This window comes from Budorcas taxicolor, chromosome 25, assembly GCF_023091745.1.
Source record: "Budorcas taxicolor isolate Tak-1 chromosome 25, Takin1.1, whole genome shotgun sequence".
Taxonomy (NCBI): Eukaryota; Metazoa; Chordata; class Mammalia; order Artiodactyla; family Bovidae; genus Budorcas; species Budorcas taxicolor.
Window position 1 is genome coordinate 47079548 of NC_068934.1, and position 24977 is coordinate 47104524.

At 63.0% G+C, this 24977-nt stretch overlaps 1 protein-coding gene across 3 annotated transcripts in view; it reads left to right on the forward strand.

Moving 5' to 3' along the window:
- The first annotated feature begins 294 nt into the window (after nt 1-294).
- TPCN2 (two pore segment channel 2) overlaps nt 295-24977 on the forward strand; it is a 29538-nt gene continuing 4855 nt past the window's right edge. For 2 of the 3 annotated variants that reach the window (XR_008201506.1, XM_052661875.1), the window contains exons 1-18: nt 295-413; nt 4659-4723; nt 5436-5512; nt 5885-6062; nt 7220-7336; nt 10528-10634; nt 11718-11790; nt 13622-13721; nt 14648-14713; nt 14987-15051; nt 15577-15677; nt 16243-16324; nt 16491-16577; nt 20629-20748; nt 20834-20893; nt 21641-21769; nt 22513-22562; nt 23724-23823. Coding sequence is in view for 2 of the 3 variants with exons in the window: in XM_052661875.1 (XP_052517835.1) it covers nt 302-413; nt 4659-4723; nt 5436-5512; nt 5885-6062; nt 7220-7336; nt 10528-10634; nt 11718-11790; nt 13622-13721; nt 14648-14713; nt 14987-15051; nt 15577-15677; nt 16243-16324; nt 16491-16577; nt 20629-20748; nt 20834-20893; nt 21641-21769; nt 22513-22562; nt 23724-23823 (1689 nt within the window). In the remaining variant the exon portion in view is untranslated. The remainder of the gene's footprint in view (nt 414-4658; nt 4724-5435; nt 5513-5884; nt 6063-7219; nt 7337-10527; nt 10635-11717; nt 11791-13621; nt 13722-14647; nt 14714-14986; nt 15052-15576; nt 15678-16242; nt 16325-16490; nt 16578-20628; nt 20749-20833; nt 20894-21640; nt 21770-22512; nt 22563-23723; nt 23824-24977) is intronic. The other variant, XM_052661877.1, reaches the window with a different exon arrangement.

The window sequence follows — 24977 nt, forward strand, 5'->3', positions numbered from 1 at the left end:
TGCCCACGTGGGGCGGACTGAGCGGGCTGGACCACCCGTTAAGAACGCGCTTTTCCCTGCCTCTGGGCCTTTATAGCCCCTCCCACCAGGAAGCCGAGCCCCGCCCACCAGGGGGCGTGTGGTCGGGTAAGTCCCGCCTCCACGAGCAAGCTCTCCATCCTTACTGGCTGGTGGGAAGGGGCGCCCCTTCATCACAGTGCTGTCCCCGCCTCCGGCCGAGCCCGGGGCAGGGGCACTGCGCCTGCGCAGTGGAGCTCGCGTTTAGCGCCTCTGCGCGGTCCGGGTGGCAGGCGGAGACCCTATGGCGGACACCCGGGAAGAATCGGAACCCCTTCTGAGCCGGGCCCGCGGCGGCAGCGGCCGCGACTGCCCAAGGGGCGTACCCGCTCGCAGCAGCGTCCAAGAGAGCCCTGGTGAGCCGCGGCCTGGGCAGGGGCCGGGCCGCGCGGGGGCGGCGCGTCGGGGTCCCCGCGGCCCGAGTCGCGCCCCTGCTGTCGCTGCGGGCGCGCCCCGCCTCCCCCGGCCGGGGTCCGATCGGGCCTTGCGGAGGGCTGGGCGGCTGCGCCCTGCGGACCTCGATCCCGGCCTGGGCATGGAGCTGGGGGCGCGGGGTCGCTGAGGGGAGTGGTGGTCTCGCCGTGCTCCACCGACCGGCTGGACAGAGAGGCCTCGCTCAGCCCGGGAGCAGCCTTCCCCGTCCCTCCGCCCCACCCCCCAGTCCCCTCCGCGGTCTCGGGGCCTCGTACTTCCCGTGGATCGCCTTGGTGACTCCTAGGAGGACGTACTTCCATTTTCTCCAGTTCTTATCGGGGAAAGTGAGGCACAGAGAGGGGCGTTCCCCTACCCAAGGTCACACAGCCAGGAAGTGGCCGAGGTGAAATCCAGCTGGGAGTGAATTGTGAGGCTTCCCAAACCGGGGCGGCTTCCTGCCTTTGCCCTCTGCAGCTCTGGCCTGCCCTTCCTGTTTATCCGCAGAAAGACTGCTCATTCCTGGGGAGGCCTGGGAGGGTGGAGGCCTTCTGTCCCTGTCAGATCCCAGGGGCATTGGGTGCTGGATTTGGGAGGGAAGGGCCTCAGCCTCATTTTATGGAGGGGGAAGCTGAGACCCTGAGAATGTCCACAACTGGTGCAAGCTCACAGCCCTGGGGCCTGTCATAGCTTCTGCTGCCCCGCACGGGGTGCTCCTTAAGGGGCCACCTGGGCTCCTGCTTGCAGGGGTCTGTGCTGTGTGCCCGACTGTTGGTGTGGGTGCCTGACCGGAGATAGGAAACATGCCCACCTGCCCATCTCAGAGCCTGTCCCAGGACAGTTCTCCATCCAGCCTGTGCCAGGCCTCCCAGGGCCCCGGAAAAGGGACATAGGATATGGTGGTGTTCAGGGGGAGCAGACTTTGTGTCTGGAGGTCCAGGTGCCTTTCTGGTGCTGCCACTGCCCGGCTGTGTGACCTTGGCAGGTCTAGCCTTTCTGTGGTTGTTCAGTCGCTCAGTCGTGTCTGGCTCTTTCCCACCCCATGGACTGCAGCACGCCAGGCTTCCCTGTCCTTCACCATCTTCCTGGAGTTGGCTCAAACTCACGTCCATTGAATCGATGATGCCAACCTTTCTGAGTCTTGGTAAAACAGAGGTGGTCACTAGGGGTGTCCTGAAGGGGGCCCCTGGTGAGGATTCAGGGAGAGTCTAGGTGCCCGGCCAGGTGGCAGAGCTGGTGTTCACTGGTGCCGATAGCTGTTCTGAGCAGAGAACTGTGATCATTGCAGGTCCAGCCCCGGGAGAATGCACAGCCAGGCAGATGAGACCCTCACTGCAGACACAAGAACTGGGGCAGGCAGTGTGGCTGGTGCGGGGGGGACTCTGGGGAGGGCTCTTTGTCCCGACCCTGTGGCCTTGGTGAGGGCTTCTGCGAACACAGACAAGACACCCTGTGTTCTGGATTCCCGTGGCCAGGCTCTTCAGCCAGGCTCTGGGGACCCTCACTGAGGTTACCCCCAGCTCCCATGCAGGGCTGCTGGATAGGACCCTGAGCTCAGGGTCTGTCTGGCCTATAGCCCGGCTGTCCTAGGAGCAAAGGAGGGGGAAGGCTGCTGCTGGGTGCCCCTCGCCCCCCAGTGGGCCCCTGTGGCCAGATCCTGATGCAGCCCCTCCTCACGGACCACGACTTCAGCGTGGGGATAGTCGTCTTCTCTTCCCCTTCCTGGTCAGGGAATGACCCTCCTACTGGTTATGGAAAAGTCAGAGGACAAGGGATTGCTATGCTGTGGAAGGGGCTGTGAGAAGAATACTGATAGTAAGTGCTGATGAAGGGCTTACTGTGCGTAGCACACTAGCTGCAGTAACCCATTCAGCCTGCGCGTCATTCCTGTTGTGTAGGGCCTGCAGGAACTGAGGCACAGCGAGGTGAGGGGACTCGCCCAGGGTCATACGGGCCCAGCCAGGGGGTGAGGGGAGCTGGAGCCAGCGGGGGAGGGGATTTATTCTGGGATGTTGGAAAGGGGAGGCCTGGGGCAGGGGGACCAGCACAGGGCTGACGTGGGGCACAGTTTCTGAACCCTCTTGTCCCCTGTGCTCTGACATCCTACCCTGGTGTGCCCAGTGGGGAGACAGGTGGTTGCCCGCCCCCCGCACCCCACTCCGGGGCAATGAGTTCCTAGACCGCCAAGCTGCAGGATGGTGCTCCTGGCAGGGCTGATGGGGCCTGGGCAAGGGCGTGGAGGCTTTGGAGAGCTTGGCCTCGGTGGAGCCAAGTTCGGGGTGAGTGGCGAGGAGGGCACAGGCTGGAGGAAGTGGCAGGGGAGGAGGCGGGTGGAGTGTGGACTCTCTCCTGTGGTGGGGGGGGACCCAGGGGAAGCTATGAGGTGCATGTGGAAGGCTGCTGCAGAGGGGGACAGGGCGGGAGGGCCCTGGGGGGTCTGGCGCTTCGAGGGCCGGGTGGCCGTAGTTGAGCGAGCCCCTTCAGCGGCCCCCCAGTCTGGGTCTTGGAGCAAGCTCTGGGGCCTCTGGCTGCCCGTCTTATGCAGGCAGCTTGTCTCCTTGGGTCCCCTCAGGCCGAGCTCCATCTCTCACCTGGGTTTTCATGATATGGGGGCCCTCAGACCGTTCTGCCTCCCTGGGTACCCCTTGGCTGTGGGTTGACAGGTGTCCCCAGCCACTGTGTGCCAGGCCCTGCGGCGGCCTGGGCTCAGTGGATGCAGCAGGGAGCAAAACCGAGCGCCCTCAGATCGCAGCGTGCCCGGGAGGCTTTCCGGGGAAGCAGCGGTTGCCACTCTCAGAGCCTGCCCCGGGGGAACTCCTGGGCCCCTGGGGTTGAGCGTGGAGGTTGTCTGTGGGGGGACCCTGAGGTGCTGACAGACATGGTGCTTGTTCTCGGTGACACAGCAAGGTGATGGCACAGTCCCGTCCCCTGTCTCTGTCCATGGTCCCCCATGTCCCCCATTGGTCCCTGGACCCTGCTGCACGGTCCCAGAGGACAGTGGCACAGCCTCCCTGGGGACAGCAGACAGGAGTCGGCAGTGGTCTGGAGCTCTGCCCAGGCATCCAGCGTCCCCTTTCCCGGGCACATCTCTGCCTCTCTGTCTCCTCCCGGTACCCGTGAAGGGTGGTTTTGGCAGCTGCTGACCTCCAGGGCCCAGAGGTGAGAGCAGAGTCTTCAACAGGAATGGTGACTGGTCAGTTCAGCTTGTCTCAAAGCCCCGCGAACTGCTGGGGGCTGCATGCCGGCTCTGCTGTCCTGGGTACCTGGGCTGCACCCTGCCCGCCCCCCGCGGCCTCTCCCGGGGGGTTCCCCATCTCCCTGAGCTGCAGCTCTTCACGCCTTTCTCACACCCCTGTGTCAGGGAGTGGTCCTGTGCAGAGTCGGAGCGGCGCCCGTGCTCACCAGGTGGCAGGCAGCACACCCGGCCAAGGGGACCGACCAGGTGCGAAGCCCAGAGCTCCCTGATGGGGGGCCTGGGGTGCTGGGCTGAGGTTGGAGCCGCCCGACTCGTCCTGTCCAAAGGCCTCTTGTAGTTGATCTTCCCTGGCCTCCGAGGGCCCCTGTCTGGTTGATGAAGGCTCCCTCGGCTCCTGCCCTTGGGGTGACTCAGCTGTGGCCCCCTGGCCCTGTGGGCCCGTGACATGAGCTGGGGTGGGGGGCAGTTAGGGGGACACGATGACCCCAGAAGGCCCTTCTTAGGTCTCCGTATCCGGTGGAGGTCACGCAGCACCTCGGGCTTCTAGACGTGGTGTGTCACTGTGAGACCCGTGCCCTTGTTTGGCAGAGGGCTGGCTGGGAGCACCAACCCATCTCACAGTTGAGGCAGCTGGGCCGCGGTGTCCTGACAAAGGCCGCCCGGAGGCCCGTGGCGGGACGGGGTGGGGAGGGCGACCAACACAGTCCGTGTGCCACGCCGGCCCTGGGGCTCCTGCACTCGCCTTGGGGGCCCAGCTGGGCGGCTGTTAACATCCCCCGTTGGACAGGGGGCGATGGGCACCGTGGGGGCCGCTCCTGTCCTGGGCCCAGAGCCTGTCGTTCAGACCCTGACCACCCCCCAGGGCGCAGGCATCTCATTCCAGAGCCTCCGGAAGGTCGCAGCCGGGTCCTCGCCTTGCTTTCCCCAGGAGTCCTGGGCTGGGCGATCGTCTCCCGATCCCACTCCTCACCTGCCATGTCCCCTCTGCCCGCAGGCGCCGCAGCCAGGCGGGATCTGTGCTTGGACCAGGCTGTGGTCCTCATCGAAGACGCCATCCAGGTGGGTGGGCCTGTGCTTGCCCTGGGGCTCGTGGGGCTGGGCGGGCGCTCCCCCACTGGCCCCTTCGCCCCTGCCATCCTGGGGTCAGGCTGCGGTTGCTGGGCCGTACGGTAGTCGCCCCCGTGCTGACCGGGATTTAAGGCTTGGTCCCCTCCAGCCCTCCTTAGGAGACGTGCGCCAGGTGCCCTTCTGGGTCCCTGGCCACTCATTTCGCCGGTTCACCATCTGCCCCGGCCTTTGTGTGCCGTACTCTGGGTTCTTTGAAAGATACCCAGAGGTGGCATGACCTTCCTTCACCTGCAGACGACACCCCGGGTTAATCAGGGAGACAGACTGTGGAAGCTGGCAGTACCCTCTGTGAGGGATGAGGCTGGGGGCATCCTGGAGGGTGACCAGCTGAGGTGGGGCGGGGTCGGTCTTGCACAGAAGTGAGAGCCTCACGGGCAGACCTAGCTGTGTGCGCAGCTGTGCATCCAGCAGGCCGGGGTCCGGCCCTCGGGTGTTCTCCCTCTGCCGGGAAACCTTGTAGCTTGGGAGGGTGCGACCCTGCTGGGTGGCCACGAGCCCCCAGTCTCTATGGAGCGGACTCTGTGATCCCCGGGTCGTGTCCCCGCTGGGACGTGTCGTGGGGTGAGGGGCTGCCCTGCACGGGCTGGTTGTGCGGTGCGGCCCCGAGGGGACCCTCACCACCCCGTGTGGCCTCCACTTCCAGTATCGCTCCATCAACCACCGCATGGACGCCCGGTCTCTGTGGCTCTACAGGCGGTACTACTCCGGCAGCAGCCAGTGGTGAGCGGGCACGCGCCCCACGGGGCTCCTGTGGCCGGGCCTGGGGGGGTTTCGGGGGGCAGGCAGGCTCCCCTCCCTGGGGTGGACGAGGAGCTGCTGTCTCCCCTCCTTACCGGAGCAGAGGCAGAAAGGGCCCCTCTCTGGTGAGGGCTCCTTTCCAGAATCTTCCGGCCAGCCGTGGCACCTGAGTTTGGACTCGGTGTGTGTGGTCTGACCACACACGGGTGGCCCCAGAGCAGGAAGTGGGCCCCGGCCTTCGGACCCGTGGCGTCTGCCCTGCTGCTTTCCAGGCATCCCGCCTGCTGGTCTGCTCTCTGGGCCCCCGAGCGTGGCTGGTGCGTGCCTTCTGACCAGTTTCGGTTCCTTTTCCAGGATTCTGAGCTTCACCATTTTCTTGATCCTGGCTTTGGCCTTCGTTGAGACCCCTTCCTCGCTCACGCGCACCTCGGACGTGCGCTACCGCCTGGCCCCCTGGGAGCCGCCCTGCGGCCTGACCGAGGGCGTCGAGGCGCTCTGCCTGCTGGCCTTCGCGGCCGACGTCTGCGTGAAGGTGAGGGGCCACCTCGCCCACCTTGCCCTCCCGCCCTGCCGCAGCTTCCCGGGTTCACCCTTCCCCCTCCCGGAGCCAGCTGCACCGTCCCCACCTGCCTCTTGGACGGCCCTCCCCCTCCCAGACCACTGATGGGGGTCGGCTGAGCCATGGGGGCTGCGCAGCCTCACGGGACCCGGGAAGGGCGCGGTTGAGGGCCCACAGTGCCACCCTGGGGAGAGACCCCTGCTGAACAGCGGGCCCTGGAGGGGGGCTTTTCACAGCCCTCACTGCCCCAGCCCAGAGGGGAGGGGCCGGTGTGGGGGGCGGGGCAGATGGCCCGGCCAGTGTGCCAGCCTGGCTTCCATGACCCGGATCTTTCCAGAAGCCGGGGTGGGGCGCGAGCTGGGCTGTGTCAGGGCGTCAGAGCCACAGGGACTCGGCAGTGAGACCCCGCTGCTGGCCACGCCTCCCGTCACTTCTGATAAACAGCAGTGACGCCACTGCGCCAGCCCTCATGGGCACGTCCAGGGCTGAGTCAGCTGCACCCTGCCTGCGGTCCCTTTAGGGGGCAGTTCAGCCTCTGTGGTCTGACCCCAAGGGGCATGGGTGAGCCTCAGTGCGTGTGTGACCAAGAGCCCTGGGCAGTGTCTTATTTCTCCTTTTTTAGCCTATAATGTGGTTAGGAGGTCTGGGGGTTTTAACCTGGAACTGAAACTGGTGAGTTTTCGTTGGCCTTTTTTGAGTGGCCGGTCCATTGGGGAAGTCTTGGAAGGTGGGAGAGAGGGTGGGTTTTATCTGCAAGTGGTGACCTCTGGCGGGGGTCAGTGATAGAAAGTTAGGCGGCGGCCACCGATGACAAACCGACATTCCCAAGGCTGGCCCCTGGGCCACTGCGCTGGTTCCTGGTGTTGCTGGAACTGTCCCCACGCACAAGCCTCAGTGCTGACCAGACAGGCAGGACGGCTGTGAGGACTGGGTGGAGCGGGTCAGTGCCGCGCCTGTGGTCACGAGGAGGCTGGGCGAGGCGTGTGGCCTCCCGCCCACCCGGCGCCCAGCTTCCTGCTCTGAGTCACGCGGGGACCACGCGGCTCCCCAAGGCTGCCCAGCGACCCCCGCGTCCACACGGTGCAGGCCTCGCACCGGCTGCCCCCGCTCAGCCGCCGTCTGTCTTGCAGAGCTACCTGATTGGGTGGGCCCAGTTCCGGAGGAACCCCTGGCTGCTGGCCTACCTCGTGGTGCTGGTTGTGTCTCTCCTGGACTGGATCGTGTCGCTGAGTCTCGTCTGCCAGGAGGTGGGTGGTCAGGCGGCCCCAAGGGGGAGTGGGGAGCTCTAGAGGGGGTGAGGGCGCAGATGAACGGTGTGGGTTATGGGGGAGAGCCCTGGGGCCCTGCAGAGGGGGTGGCCAGGCGGCTTTGAGGGTGGCAGGGAGATTTTGGAGGTGGGGGCGCAGATGAATGGTGTGGGTTATGGGGGAGAGCCCTGGGGCCCTGCAGAGGGGGTGGCCAGGCGGCTTCGAGGGTGGCAGGGAGATTTTGGGGGTGGGGGCGCAGATGAACGGTGTGGGTTACGGGGGAGAGCCCTGGGGCCCAGTGTCCCTCTGGCCCAGCTCTGCACCATCCAGCCCATGTCAGTCACCCACAGGCCTGAGCCTTGTCCCCCACCTTCAGGCCCAGGGAAGGCGTGAGGCCCTGGGGGTGAGTTCCAGGGTCCAGCCTGCCTCCCATCTGCAATCCTGCCCCCAGGTGCGCTGCTTGCCCAGAACACCCAGAGGCACCGCCCTGTGATTCAGTAGATCCGAGCTTGCAGATGTGGGTTTGGGGGCGTCTGTAGCCCTGAGGGCCGGTCGGGGACACAGAAGCCCCTCGAGGTGCTTTCGAAAGAATTTACCGTATGGGCTCAGACAGGGCTTGAGTAAGAAAGCGAGAGGGGAAAGCCCCTGCCCTGGGGCTGTGGAGCTCAGGGGAGAGGCTCCAGCCCTCTGGGGGGTGCTGGTGCTTCCAAGAGGTGCGGCGGTGACTTAGTTCTGGGGGTGCTGGAGGCTGGGGACGGGGGACACCCCGGGTGCTGCCAGCGGGAATGGCACATGGACAGAGGCCGAGGGGCACCCCTGCCCCTCCTGGTGCCCTCTCGCCCAGTGGGGCAGCTGATGCAGGTGTCAGGGGTGTTAGGGGTGGGTTCCCAGCTCACAGCAGGGCTGCGGGGGCGGGGGGTGGTGCCCCTGCAGCCGCCCCCACCCCCGTGCCTCCTGCACGTCCCTGCATGAGCACCCTCCTCCCTGAGGAGCTGCTGCCCCCTCCCCACCAAAGAGAAGGCTCGCCCCCTCCCCAGACGGGGCAGAGGCCAGCCCAGCCACCTCCGGCTCCATTTCTGAGTGGTGGTAACGGTGTCCATCAAGTATCCCCGAACATTCTGGGTGAGGGTCGTCCGTGAAATTAGGGAGGAGAGAGGCATGAGGGCCCTTACTGTGCACAGACACTGTCCGTGTAACCAGCAGGGAGGACCGTGTGGCTTGTGTGCTGAGGGGCTGGGGACCCAAACTCACACTTGCAATCTCCCTGCCCCTGCCCCACATCCCTGGGTCTCTGTACACAAGGACCTTCACTCCTGAGGGGCTCAAGTCCGTGGCAGTCCTGCCTCTTTATTCCTGGAATTTTGTGACAGTTGTTTGTCCTGGATGTCCCTCGGGGGAGCCCACACAGACCTCCCTGTTCCTCTGGGCGCCAGCTTCCCAAGCCCGCCGTGGTAACTGGAGCTCTGCGCCCTGCCTACCAGCCCCGAGTCCTCTTCGCTGACAGCTGTGGTGCAGAAACACCGTCCTCGGGGGTGGTCCTGGGAGAGGTAGGGGGGCAGGGGGCAGAGTCCATGCCCGCCCACCTGCCTGTCTGCTGAGGACAGCTGACTGCCTTGCTTGGGGTGGGGCTGGCGAGTCCCCCCTGGGGGCCACAATGAGGCTGGTGCTGGGCCGTGCCAGTGGCCAGGGTGGGGAGGTCTGTACTGTTGGCCCCGGGCGTGACCCCATCCCCATCCCCCCAAGCTGCAGGGGACAGGCGACCAGCTGAGCAGAGGCGGGGGTGAGGGTGCCCAGTGGGGCTGCCAGCCGGAGGTGAGGGGAGGGTGCCCTGGGCTTCCAGGCAGCCGTGGAGGGCTTGGGCAGGGAGGGGAGGCCATCAGCCTTGAGTGTGTGAGACAAGAAGGTGCCCACTAGGACATGTCTGGAGTTGACAGCTTGGGTTGTAGATTGAATGTGGAGGGGCCCTTAATACTGCGAGGACAGACCAGTTCCCTGGGCCGTGAGGCCAGCGAGAGGGGAGGAGGGGCTCGGGATCCAACACATGGTTGGGCACAGAGTGGGTGACCCAGGTGTCAGGCAGGGGGAGGTGCCTGCCGGCCAGGCTAGAACACAGGAGGTGATCTTGGGCTCAGAGGCTTGGCAGTCACCGCGGGCCGGTCCAGTGCCCTTGGGCAGGAGGGCGGGTTGGCTGGAACAGGGACAAGGAACAGATGAGCGAAGGGGAGTGTGGTTTTTTTGTTGTGAGTGGAAGGTATTGAAGCACGTGGTGTGTGTGTGCATGTGGGGAGCTCTGGGGGGGGCCTCTGAGGGGCCAGGGTCCTGAGCACAGGGAGGAGGGCCCTCGGGTGTGACAGGAGGGGGAGAGGAAGGGGTGTGTGTTGATGTGTGTGTCTGTGTGAGCATGGAGGTGCAGGTGTGCGTAAGCACGTGGAGGGGTGGGGGTGGTGTGTGCGCGTGTGTGAGTGTGGAGGTGCAGGTGTGTGTGTGTGTGTGAGCGTGGAGGTATAGGGTGTGTGTGTATGTGAGTGGAGGTATAGGGTATGTGTGCGCACGTGTGTGAGCATGGAGGTGTGCGTGAGCGTGGAGGTATAGGCTGTGTGTGTGTGAGCGTGGAGGTGTGGGTGTGTGTGTGAGTGTGGAGGTGTGTGAGTGTATGTGTGAGCGTGGAGGTGTGTGTGTGTGTGAGCGTGGAGGTGTGAGTGTGTGAGCGTGGAGGTGTGTGAGTGTATGTGTGAGCGTGGAGGTGTGTGTGTGTGTGTGAGCGTGGAGGTGTGAGTGTGTGAGCGTAGAGGTGTGTGAGTGTGTGTGTGAGCGTGGTGGTGTGGGGTTCCTGCTCACTTTCTGCCGGTCTGGTCTGTGTGGGAGGCTGTGACCCAGAGCATATGAGGGCCTGGGGGCCGTAGATTGAGGAGGCCTGGGACAGCCCCTGGAGGGCAGGACAGCGGCTTCCCAGACAGATCCAAGGGCGCCGGGGCTGGGGAGACAGGCTGGTCACCCCCGGCCTGGTGCTGGCTCGTCGGGGGGCCTGAGGGCCCTGGGTTCCGACCTGGGCTCGGAGGGACATGGAAGTCAAGGTCGGCCGAGTGGGCAGCCTGGGGACAGCCGGGGCCATGGCCATCCTTACAGAGCGTCGGGCCTCTGGGCCCATCCTGGGGGCCATGCTCAGGGTCCCGGGTGTGGGTCTCTTGCAGCCCCTGCGAGTGCGCCGGCTGCTGCGCCCCTTCTTCCTGATGCAGAATTCCTCCATGATGAAGAAGACACTCAAGTGCATCAGGCGCTCGCTGCCAGAGATGGCCAGGTGGGCGCTGGGTCAGTTGGGCATGGGGTCAGGTGGGTGCTGGGCCAGGTGGGCGTGGGGTCAGATGGGCATGGGGCCAGGTGGGTGCTGGGCCAGGTGGGCCGTGGGGTCAGGTGGGCATGGGGCCAGGTGGGTGCTGGGCCAGGTGGGCCGTGGGGTCAGGTGGGCATGGGGTCAGATGGGCGTGGGGTCAGGTGGGCGCTGGGGACAGATGGGAGCTGGGTCAGGTGGGCATGGGGGCCAGGTGGGCCCTGGGACAGGTGGGCATGGGGTCAGGTGGGCCCTGGGACAGGTGGGTACGGGCTCAGGTGGGCATGGGGCCAGGTGGGCACTGGGGTCAGGTGGGTGCTGGGTCAGGTGGGCATGGGGTCAGGTGGGCATGGGGCCAGGTGGGCGCCAGGACCAGGTGGGCACCGGGGTCAGATGGGAGCTGGGTCAGGTGGGCGCTGGGGTCAGGTGGGTGCTGGGTCAGGTGGGCATGGGGCCAGGTGGGCGCTGGTATCAGATGGGAGCTGGGTCAGGTGGGCACCGGGGTCAGGTGGGCGCTGGGGTCAGATGGGCGCTGGGGTCAGGTGGGCGCTGAGTCAAGTGGGCTGGCAGGGCAGGGCGGGGATTTCTGCTCCCTGCTGGGGGCCTGGGGCTCCGTTCCTCTGGCCAGGGGGCCTTATGGGCAGGAGGCATTTGGGGGTCTCTGTCTCGCACCTAAGGCAGCCCTCGTAACAGCCTTGCTTGACCCCTGCCCCCTGCTCCATGCTGCACGCGCCTCCTGCCTTGGCTGTGGCTGCTCACTTCCCTCCGTCCCTGGCCCCCCACCCTCTCCCTGCACCGCCACCCCCATGACTCACGTGGCTGACCCCTCACTGCTGGCCCAGGTTGATGGCAGTGGCCTTTCTCCTCTGCAAGTCCCGGGGGTCCTTGGAACTATCTGTGCTGGGACAAGTTTGCTAGGGGTGCACTTATGCCAGAGTGCACTGAGCAGCTGAGCAGGTGGCTGGGTCGGGGCAGGGAGCTCCCCGCTGGGCCGGGTCAGCGGAGCTGGGACCGCGTCCGCCCGGCGCTGAGTGCCGCTCCCCCCGCCCCCAGCGTCGGGCTGCTGCTGGCCGTGCACCTGTGTCTCTTCACCGTGTTTGGGATGCTGCTCTTCACCGGCGAGAAGGTACTGCGCTCTCTGCTCTGCTCCGCCAGGCAGCACCGTGCCAGGCGACCCACAGTTGGCTGTTCACTGACCCTCCTTCTCTGCACCCCTCTTAGATGGAGGCCTCTCAGACTGGCCATCAGGGAGCCCCTCTCAGCCCCTGCCTGTTTCTCCAGAGGGGACCCCTTCCTGCCGGGACCCCTCCCCTCTCAGCCCCTTACTGCTTCCCAGCCCCCGGCAGCTTCTTGCTGCGTGGAGGTGTCGTCTGTGTAACTCTGTGTGCGTGCTGTGTGTGTGTTGCTATCTTTGTGTGTACACGCGTGGGGGTATGTGTGTGTGTGTCTGTGTAACTGTGTGCCCTGTGTGTGTGTATGTTTTATCTCTGCGTGTGCATGCATGGGGGTGTCTGTGTGTCTATGTAACTCTGTGTGTGTATGTTTCTATCTCTGTGTACATGCATGGGGGTGTCTGTGTGTATGTCTATGTGACTCTGTGTGTGCTGTGTGTGTTTCTGTGTGTGTACACACAAGGGGGTGTCTGTGTGTGTGTCTGTGTACCTGTGTGTATACTGTGTATGTGTGTTTTTATCTGTGTGTGCATTCATGGGGGTGTCGTGTGTGTGTATGTGTAACTCTGTGTATGTGTGTGTGTTTCTATCTCTGCCGTGTGCATGCATGGGGGTATCTGTGTGTGTGTGTGTGTTACTGTGTGTGTGCTGTGTGTGTGTGTTTTTATGTCTGTGCATGCATGGGGGTGTCTGTGTTTGTGTGTGTGTGTGTATGTAACTGTGTGTTTCTCTGTGTGTAGATGCATGGGGGTGTCTGTGTGTGTGTAACTGTGTGCTGTGTGTTTCTATCTCTGTGTGCATGCATGGGGGTGTCTGTGTGTATGTAACTGTGTGTGTGCTGTGTGTTTCTCTGTGTGTACACGCATGGGGGTGTCTGTGTGTGTGTTCTGTGTGTGTGTGTAACTGTGTGCTGTGTGTTTCTCTGGGTGTGCATGCGTGGGGGTGTCTGTGTGTGTGTCTGTGTGTAACTGTGTGCTGTGTGTTTCTGTCTCTGTGTGCATGCGTGGGGGTGTCTGTGGGTATGTAACTGTGTGTGTGCTGTGTGTTTCTCTGTGTGTACACGCATGGGGGTGTCTGTGTGTGTCACTGTGTGTGCACACATGGGGTGTCTGTCTGTGTGTGTGTGTGTGAGTCTGGGTGGCAGGGGCAGCTCGGCTGGGAGGTGGGACCAGTAAGTGTCTCAGGACCCACGTGTCTGCCCAGTGTCACTGCTGTTTATGGAGCGCAGGACGGGTGGGGTGGGCGAGGGTGCCTCCCCGGGAGTGGGGGAGGGGTGGGCCTCTGACCTGGGAACACGGAGGGTCCTGAGGTGTCTGTGGAGGGCTGGCCCTTGGGTGGCAGCTAGGACAGTGGCCTTGCGAGGCTCCCTGAGTGATGAGGTGGCTTTCTGTGCCTGGGTGAGCGCCTCCCGCCCACAGTGTCCAGGGCACACACACGGTCCGTGGACTCCGGCTGGGAGCGGGTGGGCCGGCCCCCGCTGGGCCCTCTTGGCCCAGGCTGTGATGCTGCCTGCCAGGCTGGTGAGAGCTGTTCACTGTGGCTCCGAGCAGGCCTGCCCAGTGGCCGGTGTCCGTGTGGGGCATCCCTGGACACTGCTTCTCAGGCCCAGAGGTCCTGAGTGTGGTCTGCCCGGCCTGGAGCTCGGAGCCCACAGGGAGGAGATGGAGAGATGGGCTCTGAGGCTGCGCAGCCGTAGCGGGAGGTCCGCGCTTGTTGGGTCTGGGGCCTGAGCTTCGCGGCCCGAGGCCCGGTGACTCCTCAGTGCTGCTGTGTCTGCTTTTGCAGGACGCCGGGCAGGACCGGGAGCGGCTGACCTACTTCTTCAACCTGCCTGAGGCGCTGACTACCCTCCTGGTGCTGCTGACCACCGCCAACAATCCCGACGGTGCGGGGGCCGGGAATAGGGCGGCACTGGGGGGTGGGCGGGGGCACGGAGCTGGAGCTGGGCCTGGCACTGGGCGTGGGGGCCCCCGAAGCCTCTTTGTCGAGAGCTGGGGATTAAAGGTGGAGCCCCCGCCTCCTCTTCGCTGGTTTCCTCTCTCCCCTTTTTCGAGCGTCCTCCTCTCTCCTGCTCTCCACCCTCTTCTTCCCTGTTCTTTCTGGCCGTCTCTTCCGGTTCCTTTTCCTCTTCTGCTCATTTTCTGAGTCCTGAGAAGCTCGAGGTGGACACACTTCTTCGTGGTGATGGACCGACCTGGGCTCAGCGGGCCCCTGGGCTCAGCGGGCCCCTGGTGGCCTCCTCCTCTTTGAGGCTCAGCCCCACCATGTGTGAGGCCCCGGGGTCTCTGGTGGCTGTGACATTGACTGTGTCAGGGTTGTTGATAGGGCCTTGGTCTGCTTAGGCCGGGTGTGTGGCCAGGAGGTGAGGGTGTTGCGGTCCTTGGGCTCAGCTGTGGCCTGGCCAGCCTGGCTGGGGCCTTTCGTCTTGGGCTGGGGTGGTCACCCACCATAGAGACCCTCCCAAGAGGTCAGCCACTGGCTTCCATACCGGGTGAGAGCTGTGCCCGGGACCCTGAGCACTGCCCCCACATGTCCTGTGAGTCCTCCAGTCACTGAGGGAGGGCTGGGCTTTGTCTGCAGGGAGTGCTTACAGGCGTGTGTACAGGATGAGCATCCCCCGAAGGTAGCGAGTTCCCCGCCCCCACAGGTGTGCAGGCAGAGGTGTGAGGGGCAGAATTTGGGCAAGACGGCCTTCGAGGTCCACCAACCCAGGGCCCTCCTTTCTGTTGAAAAGATAGTGGTTTAAGACGATGACAGGGGTCAGCTGGACGTTGGGCTTATGAGTGTTTTATTTTCTCTGATTTCTTTCAGTGATGATCCCTGTGTATTCCAGGAACCGAGCCTACGCCATCTTCTTCATAGCCTTCACCCTGATTGGTGAGTCGGGGCGGGTCTGCAGGGGTCACCTGGGGCAAGGGTCTAGGTGTGCTCCCCGGCTCTGCGACCTCCCCTCCACGTGACTCTGTGCGACCGCCAGTGCCTCCGTGCCTGCTGGGCAGGCCAGGTGGCGCCCCCATCTATACACGAGGGCCTCGGGTCCCTGCCCTGCTCCCTCAGCCAGCCTGCTGCGGGCAGGCTGGCGGCCGCTCCTGCCCGCACGGTCCTCGCTGGCCGTGTGGTCCCGCTGACCATGGCCTTTCCTCTCCCAAGGGAGCTTGTTTCTGATGAACCTGATGACGGCCATCATCTACAACCAGTTCCGGGGCTACCTGATGGTGAGCGGAGCTGCCCCCCTGCCCGGCTGTGCCTGGAGCTGCTCCTGGAGGCCTGGCAGGGAGCTGGCCGGCAGGGTGGCCCGGGGCTGTGTGGGTGTGGACGTGGGTGGGAGGGCGGGGCCTGTGGTGGTCTCGGCATGACCCCCACCTCTCTGCCATGGGTGACCTCCCTCTCTGCTCCCCGGGGGTGCTGGCCCCACAGCCACCCCTGGCCCCTTCCCTGCCCTACCTCCTCTGGGGGGAAAGCAAGAAGACTAAAACCCCTGGGGCAGTGACCACCCCCCCACCCCCCTTGTAGGTGGGCCAGGGGCCCCAAGTCCACTGAGAAGGGATGCGCACCTTAGTGAACTTCACAGTGGTGGCTGCCGGCAGGGCCTGGCCCTTGTCCTCTGTGACTGCCCCCCGATGCCCACAGGGCGAGGGGCTGCTCCCTGGGCTGCGAGTGAGCCGGGGCTGTCTGGGGCAAGGGGCAGGGTGGCCAGGGACAGGGCTGGGCCAAGCCCCTCAGCCCCATTCCCTCTTCAGATGTCTCTCCAGACCTCACTGTTGCGGAGACGCCTGGGAACCCGGGCTGCCTACAAGGTCCTCTCGTCCGTGACAGCGGAGGGAGAAACCCACCCCGAGCGGTGAGAGCGGGGGCTCCCGCCCCTCTCCCGAGGCTGCTCTGGGAGGGGTGTTCATGGAGGGGCGCTTCCCGAGATCCCTGCTGGCAGTGGATAGAAAGGCTCCTTTGGAGTCAAGCGTCCCTGGGTGGGTTCCATGGTCCTGGTGTCCGAGTTAACTCATGTCCTCATGACCTGCTTGAGATCCCGGTCTGGTGGGGGCCACACATTCTAGCCTGTCCCCCTGGCGCCCTTCCCACACCCGAGCTGTGACTTGGGGTCCGGGACGAGAAAGGCCTGGGATGCACGTCCACTCTGCCCCCCACTCCGTGACAGCTTGGAGGCAGTGTCACAGAGCAGCTCCGGTCCCCACCACTCACTGGCCCCGGGGCCTGTGGGTCGCACGCTCTAGCATCCTCAGCCGCTCCTCTCTAAGGCAGGACCACGGGGTCTTGGGATTTTGGAGACAGGAGGACCATCAAGTGCTCCTTCCTGGAGAACTTGTCACTGCCCGGGTTGCTCGGGGCAGCGGTCAGGGCGCCTGAGGGTGCTGAGTTGGCTGGGCTCACTGAGGGCATTTTCCCCACAGACTTGGGGTGAAGCCTGAGGATTTCTTGCAAGTGCTCCAGAAAGTCCAGCTGGACAGTGACCACAAACAGGCCATCACAGAGGTACTGGTCCCCCTTCCCCCCGCCCCACCTGTGCCTCTGGGCTCCCTAGGCCATGTGGGTGTTATTTCAGACCAGCCCGGCTGGCCCGGTCCTGGTGGGCCTGGGGCGGCTCCCTTCCTGCCCGTGGCCTGGCTGCCCAGCACACCTGTGTGTTCCTGCTTTGCAGAAGCTGCATTCCCGTGGCAGCGGCCTGCTATCAACTGACGAGTTTCAGAAACTCTTCGACGAGTTTGAAAAGAGGGTGGTTAAAGAGGTAATTATGGCCAGGCCAGGGGCACCTGGGGTTAGTGGGGAAGTCCTCGGTGTCTCTTGGCATTAATCGCCTGGGTCACTTTTAGTGACCAGCCCCGGGACTCATCTTCCCAGGGTGTCTGGCCCCTAGGGTGTTTGTGGGAGCAGAGCTGGTGTGGCTCTTGGAAACTGGGGAGATTTTGTGATCTCATGAAATTCCCAGGCCACAGCGACCGTAGTCCTGACCCAGAGGAACTTCCCAGTTTTCTCCATTCTTCATGATAGACTTCTCTTCTCTCACATGTCCTAACCCGGGAGGTGCCTGAGTTTGTCCGAAACCTTTGTCTGTTGTCCTTGACACTGATTTTTAAGGTTAGCAGGTGGGCTTCAGTATCCAGCTTAACAGTGTCCACAAGACCCCGGACTGCCTGCATTTTATGTGGCAGGTGTCTAGGAGGCGGCAGGGGAGGAGGTGCAGGGAGACAGCTGAGCTGTTCTCAAGCAGACTGTGGGGCCATGGAGGGGGCTGCCGCTCCAGCCGCTCCAGCCACCTGGCCTTGACAGGGCCGAGCTGGGCTTGAATGCGGGTTGAAGAGGTGGAGTCAGTCGTCTCCTGTTGATCGAATCCCTCGCAGCTCAGTGTCACCATTGAGCCAGTCAGCTCAGCTGCTGTAGCGAGTATCACAGCCTGCAGGTACTTAAATACCAGGGCTTACTATCTCCAGGTCTGGAGGCTGGAGTCGGAGGCCCAGGCGTGGGCAGGGCTGGTGTGTGGACGTGTGTGGACAGAGGCTGGAGTCGGAGGCCCAGGCGTGGGCAGGGCCGGCGTGTGGACGGAGGCTGGAGTCGGAGGCCCAGGTGTGGGCCGGGCCTGTGTGTGGACGGAGGCTGGAGTTGGAGGCCCAGGCGTGGGCCGGGCCTGTGTGTGGACGGAGGCTGGAGTCGGAGGCCCAGGCGTGGGTCAGGCCTGTGTGGACGGAGGCTGGAGTCGAAGGCCCAGGCGTGGGCAGGACTGGTGTGTGGATGGAGGCTGGAGTCAGAGGCCCAGGCGTGGGCCGGGCCTGTGTGTGGACGGAGGCTGGAGTCGAAGGCCCAGGCGTGGGCGGGGCCGGCGTGTGGACGCCGTCTGCTCCCTCTGTATTCGTGTGGGTTTCCCTCTGTTGTGTGTCTGTGCCCTCATCTCCCCTTCTTTTAAGGTCAGCAGTCCTACGGGATTAGGGCCCACCCCAGTGACCTCATTTTAACTTAGTTGGCTCTTGAAAGACCCAGTTCCAAATGCAGTCGCATTTGAGGTCCTGGGATTAGGCTTTCAAAATATAAACTTTGGGGGATGCACCTTAGCCCACAAGTGTCTTCTCCAGGTCTGTGGTCAACCTCTGTGGCATCAGGCCCCAGTCAGAGGTGGTTTTCCCTGAGAATATGAGGCCTTTCCAGGTCCCCCAGAGGCAAGTCCTGTTTGGCCTGGAGCTATGGGTGCTGTACCCTTGGCCCCTGGGTGGTCAGCATCCTCACTGCAGGACCCATGGGGGACAGGAGATGGTTATGGGGACAGACAGGCGGGCACTTGGTATGTTAACATACATGATACTGTCTGTGTCCAGGTGACTCGAAGGAGATAGTAAGTACGTGCAGGTTTTATAGAAACCATGATGATGGTTTTCAAAGGATAGTAAATCCGGAAACACCTTTCTAGATGATGGTCCTGGGGCAGGAGGCTTGCTGGGCCCAGGAGGCAGCTCTTGGCAGCTGTTTGTTGTTTTGATTTGCTGTGATCCAGCCCTTTTCTGGGTGCAGCCTGACCTGGGTGAGAAAATGTTGGGAAGGTGGGCTCCTTTCTTAAGGTTCGCTGGGCCAGCCAGACCCTCCCTGGGCACTTGCCAGCTGGCCTGTAGGATGCTGCTGGGTCCAGGTCGTCCAAGACCAACTCTCCCCTTGTCTTCAGTCAGGATCTGATATCAAAAGGAGGTTCGTGATTGTGGTGGCTGATGACTGGTCGCACGTGCAGGCCACGCCCCTCATCTGGCCACACCCTCATCTGGTCACGCCCCCTCCATGGACCACACCCTCAACTGGTCACACCCCTCCTCTCACCACACCCTCCGCTCGCCATGCCCCTCCACGGACCACACCCCCTTTGGCCACACCCCTCTCTGACCACACCCTCTGCTGGCCACACCTTTCCTGCTGTGGTTAATGAGATGCTCTCTCTTCCCATACGCCCTAGATCTAAAGTGCAGAACTATGGTTTGAGGCGGGAGTTTGGGTCCTAGAAGTTTGGGGAGCTGTGATGTCCTTGTCGTTGTTTTATGACATCCTCCTTCCCCCTCAGCGGGCAGGCAGGTGCTTCAAGGATTGTTAGCACGTGAGTGCTTGTCCCAGGTGCCCTGACAGGCTGTGATTTTGGAATCACTTCTGAAGAGAGGCGTTCTCTAGGTGGCTGATAGCAGGACATCAGGAGCCTTCATGAGAGTCCTCCCACGTATGGTCACCTTCTGCCATCACCCAGGCCTTGGTCCAGCGCTTGTCAGTCTGTGCCAATTGGCTGCAGAGAAGGCACCATTCCAGCTTCTGAAAGCCTGTTTCTCTCTTACTTTTGTTGGCTGCGTCACACGGCATGTGGGATCTTAGTTCCCTGACCAGGGATTGAACCCGTGACCCCTGCAGTAGAAGCCCGGAGTCCTGACACCTGGACCACCAGGGACGTCCCTGTTTTTGTTGCTTTTGAGGTTAAAAACATAGTAGGCATTCATTATAGATAGTAGAAAGAAATAGAAAAACCCACCTAACTGTCCACCTTCCGAGAAGTCATTTCACGGAAATCGTTTCAGGGTCTGTTGTTTTCCTAATAATGATGTGATGAATGAATTCATTCTTCTTGTAATAGTTTAACATAACGGATAATGCTGGAGTCTCTTTTGGCCAATGTATCAGTCTGGGTTCAGGCAGGAGACAGGAGTCACGTAGAAATTTAACATCGAGAAGTATTAACTGTGATAAGAGAGTCACTGTAACATATGGGGAAGCTCTGTGGTCCCCGAGGGTGGAGGAAGATGCCTGGGGAAGAACAGACCTGGGAGGGGACCCCTTCCCCAAGGCCAGGGTCTGGATGCCTTTGGAGAAGTTGTGGTCCAGAGCCCAGGGGGACAGAGATGTTTGCTGGTTTACCTGGGCTGGAGCTGTTCTGCGGTCACTAGGCAAGCAGGATGCCACCGTCTAGGGTGCAGCAGGCTCTGGCCATGAGCAGAGCGTGTGGAGTGCAGAGGGAACTGGGCACTGGGGCCGGCTGGCGGCCTCTGGGCACCAGTACCCACATGGAGGACATTCTTACGGGGTCAGGCTGTGCTGCAGGTCACCAGGGAACTGTGCGTCTGAGTGTGGGGCTGGGTCAGAGCTCCACAGGTGTCCTTCCCCAACTTGACGCGTGGTTATTGTGACAGAGGAGCCACGTGTTCAGTTTGATCAAATTTAAATTTGAATCAAGTGGTCATGGCCAGTGAGTGGCTGCCCCGTGGGATGGCCCATCTCGTGCTGCAGTGACTGCTCTGCGCCTCTGTCCTGGTGCACAGGCAGGGGCCTCTCTGGGGGGGCAGGTTGGCGTGGGTCTCTGTGGGGGGGAGCAGGGTGGCATGGGAGTGCAGAGTTTCACAGGCATCTTCATGGTGTATTTGTTGCCCAGCTGCCCTCCTCTGATCAGGCTCTGCTCCAGCCTGGTGATGGTGTGTGAGTTATCTCCATTCTGTGCTCAGTTTTCATAGTAATTAGCAAATAATTTATACGTACATTTTCACGTGACACTTGGCATACGTTTGAGACGACTGCGTGCTTGTCCGTCTCGGGCCGCTTGCAGCATCAGTGCCCTTCTGGGTTATTTCCCTGTCTCTCGGTGTTAGATGACTGTGGCGATCATCTTTGTGCATAAAACTGACGCCGTTTGAGAGGCTTTCCTGAGGCTGGAGAGTCTGGGTGGCAGGCAAGGTGGGAAGACTGAGTCCCAGGAGAAGGGGGTTGGGTGTCTCGGTCCCCCGTGGCCGAGGCCGGCTCCATCGTGTTTCTGAGTGTGCATTTCCCCCCAGCACCCGCCGCGGCCCGAGTACCGGTCTCCGTTTTTGCGGACCACCCAGTTCCTCTTTGGCCACCACTACTTTGACTACCTGGGCAACCTGATGGCCCTCGGAAACCTCGTGACCATCTGCGTGAGTGCGGTTTGCCCTGGCGTCACTGCCCGCTGGCTCTCTCACCAGCCCCCGGGCTGAGCCGCCGACCGCTTTGGCTCCGCAGGTGTTCCTGGTGTTGGACGCACACGTGCTGCCCAAGGACCGCGACGACTTCGTGCTAGGGGTGAGCTCTGCAGCCGTGGGGCTGTCATCCAGGGTGATAGGGCGTGAGGGGGCAGAGCACACAGCCTCCCCACCTCGGGCCCCGGTCCCTGGGAGGCAAGGCCATCCTGGTGCTTCACAGCAGTCTGTGGAGTAGGGAGACGTAGGGCGTGGGGTTTGAGGGCCTGTCTGATGGCTGGGGGAGCCTGGATTGGGGGGTACAGGTGTGCCAGTTGTGGTTGAAGCTGTGCCTGGGGTACAGGTCCCCCGAGGAGAGGATGTGGAGCAAGAAGGGGGTGCTGAGATGCCCATGTCTGGGGGTAGGGGGCTCGGGAAGAGCCTCCCAGAAGGGTGTGAGGAGCACCAAGGAAGTGGGAGGGGAGGGTCACGTGGCTCCGGCGTGGGAGGGGGTGTCTGTGCGCCACGGGTTTCACCATGTGCAGCAGGGCGGGACCCACGGGGCCCTGTGGACAGAGGCGCATGGATCTCATCGGCCCCACTGTGGGTGGGGGACGTTGGGGGAGGTCGGGGAGCTGGGCGGGACCCACGGGACCTTGTGGGCAGAGGCGCATGGATCTCATCGGCCCCGCTGTGGGTGGGGGACGTTGGGGAGGTCGGGGAGCTGGGCGGGACCCACGGGGCCCTGTGGGCAGAGGCGCATGGATCTCATCGGCCCCACTGTGGGTGGGGACGTTGGGGAGGTCGGGGAGCCGGGCGGGACCCATGGGTGGCGCCGGCACTGAACGCTGGGCGCGCTTCTCCCTCTCAGATTCTCAACTGCATCTTCATTCTGTACTACCTGCTGGAGATGCTGCTCAAGGCATTCTCTCTGGGCCTGCAGGGCTACCTGTCCTACTCCAGCAACGTGTTTGACGGGCTCCTCACCATCGTCCTGCTGGTAAAGTCTGAGACGGCTGAGGCGCAGCCTCTCGGGTGGGCGGTGTGCACTCAGCCTGTGCACAGGGTCTCTCAGCTGCCCCTGGACCCCAGGGGGCCGTAGGGCCTGGGCCTCCCACCTCCGGTGACAAAGGGGCCGACTCCCCCAGGTTCGGCTGCCTGGCGGGGGGCTACAGGAGGCTCGTTTCCGCTGCCTCTGTGGGTCGATGGGGCTGGGGCAGAGTGAGGGCAGGCTGCCTCTCCTGACACCCCAGGGACGCCTGCAAGGAACCTGCAGACCCCGCCAGCCAGCCCAGCTCCCCCAAGGACAGTGGGGCCCCGGCGTGCGGAGGGACGGGCAAGGTCTCAAGCACTGGGGGTCTTGGGAAGTGTTTCCCTGGATCCTGGGGGAGTGAGGGGTTGCTCCTGGTGTGCACATCACAGCAGCAATATTAGTGCAATACGTATTCGCGTTTGATGGATCAGAGCCGTGGGCCCTCGGCAGCAGCAGGGAGGCAGCTGAGAGGAGGGCCTTCCGGTCCATCCTTGACCGCAGTTTCTCCTGAGCCCGGAACTCCGAGGCCCTGTCCCAGCCCTGCCCTCCGCACGTGCAGCCCCACTCCTGAGGCCAGGGCATCCTCAGCAGCAGGACCAGCTGAGGGGGCAGGACCGGCTGTGGTTTCTCCCCAGATCCCCTTGGGGCCCTCGTGTTAGAGCCACTGGTGGGCCTGCCGTAGCGAGCCTTCTTCTCTTTTGTGATTAAAGGTTTTGGAGATCTCCACTCTGGCTGTGTACGGCTTCCCACACCGGGGCTGGTATGTGTCATGGAGAACCTGGGGAGGCCTGGCTAGCGCCCCAGGGAAGGGTGTGCGTCCTGCCTCCAGCCACTGGTGCAGGCCCCTCTAGGGCCGAAGGCCTGACTTGCAGGCGAGTGGCCACAGCTCCTGCCCCGCCATGGCCTGTGGGGTCAGACACCTTCTCCACTCTTGGGGACTCTGCCTTAAAGGCCTTGTGGCCGCCTGCAGGACGATCATGTTCCCCGAGCTGGGGTGGGAGGCTCTGGAGGTGCCCCTGTGATTGGACCTGGGGTCCAGGTGTGCCGGGGCCAGAAGCAGGGAGGCCCCCGCCATCACTTCCCACTCTGGGCATCAGTTCATTTCCCTGTAGACGTCAGGGTGGCTCAGGGCTTGCTGAACTCACGCTGCCCCCAGTTCTGGCCACACGTTTGGCCAGGGGTCCCAGGGTGCCTTGCAGCGTGGCGTGTGGCAGCCTTGGGGGTCTTGCTGCCCAAAGCACAGCTGCCCTGGTGAACTTGTGTGCTGACCTCGCGCCTTCAGGGGGCCTCTTGGTCCGTTGGCTGGGCTGCCTTTGTCTTAGTGGCGCGCTTCTGAGTCGTCTGACGAGGATGGGCTGGATGAGTCCTGCCCCTTGGGGTCTCGGCAGGGGTCTGTGTCGAGGGTTTCGGAGGCGGGAGCAGTGAAGTCTCGAGGCCGCCCGGCGGCTGTGGGGCCAGCTCTCTGTGTTTCTTACGTGCACTGAAAACCCACAGGACGCTTCTGTTGGGAGGCGGTGAGGGGTGTGTCCTGGGTGAGAATGGGTAAAATTTAAATAGAAATGAGAGCACAGTAAGGCCCAAGAGGGACACCCAGGGGACGGGGTCAGAGGATAGGAGAAGGGTCTGGGGCCATGTCTCTGCCAGCTCTGCTGGGGCCGGAGCTGGGCGTCTGGAGCCCCAGGGCTCTCCCGTCACATTGCCCTGCACCACGTGGGGGCTGAGCCCGGGGAGGTGTTGCCATGAGTGCCCTGGGCTGCAGGCCCAGGCTCTGCCCTCTGGTCTCGGCGGAGCTCTTCCGGTCGGTGGCGCCTGTGGGGCGACTTCCTGGCACCCTTGGTGGCTCTCTCTGCGTCTCTGTCTCTGGACTGCGCGTCTCTTGGCGTCTCCTTGCCGGCTAACCCATCTCCGCGTGTCTCTGCAGGAAGCCGGTGATGTTGGGCCTGCTGTCGCTGTGGGACATGACGCGGCTGGTGAACGTGCTCATCGTCTTCCGCTTCCTACGCATCATCCCCAGCATGAAGGTACGCCGGCGCCTGCCGGGCCTCGCTCTGGGGGTGGGCGTGCCTGCTGGGCAGGGACCGGGGCTGAGCACCGTCACCCCAAGTACCTGGGGTCCCTCTGCATGCGCCCCAGCCTTGCGTCCTGGCTGGGTGATGCTGGAGGCGGTTGGGAGCATAAGGGCGTCCAGCCCAGACAGCAGGGGGATGTCGGTGGGGCCCGGGGGAGGTCACATGCTCCTCGGGGTCCCTGGCCTTTGTGTGGGGCCAGTGTGCCCCTAGGCATCCTGAGTTTATGAATGGCCTTGGCATGGGCTGCCGGTGGCTAGTGGTGCCCCCTCCAAGGACCTCAGTGCGGGAGTGGAGTGGCTTGTGACTGTCTCTGAGCCCCGGTTTCTTATAATGTTCCCGCCAGGAGTAGCCCCAACTTTGGGGTGGGGGGACGGTCCGGGCGGGGGTGTCTCTCCCATCTGCTTTCCCGAGCACTTCTCGGGAGAAAAGAACCTGAGGACGCCTGCCCCCTTTCTGAGTGTCCAGGTCCTTCCCCTGTGGGCGTCCTGCCAAGCTGTGCACCTGGCCTGGCCGGGGGTGACCCATCGTCACCCAGCGGTATTTCCCATCTGAAGGGGTTCCTGGGTGCAGAGGACTGTGGCCCTGAGCCCTCCATCCATACATACACCTGTGTGACCCTACATGTGCAATGCACACAGGCACGTGATCACACACACCCAGAGCACACACAAAATCATACACATGTACACGTAATCACACCCTCATATAATCACACACATCGTCTCACACACACATGCATGCAAACACCAACAGGTGCATTTGCATGTAACCACAATTACACATGCGTGTAACCACACACATACACATAATCATGCAGTCAGGCGCAAAATAAGCACAAGTGTATGTATACACACGTGTGCGTGCTCACACAGATACAGGGTCGTCTAAACACACATACATACATGCATGTACACGTGCATATAATCACGTGTGTGCACACGTACAGCAGAGTTCCTGCCTGCTAGCGTCCGGTGCTGTTTCTCCCGACTTATCAAGTGGGGAAACTGGCTGCTTGGAAAGCTGGCCTCTGAGGCTTAGATTCACGTGAATCAGGGTCCCTGGCTGGGTCTCTGAGGCCCCACACCTCAAACCCCGTCACCCAGGGC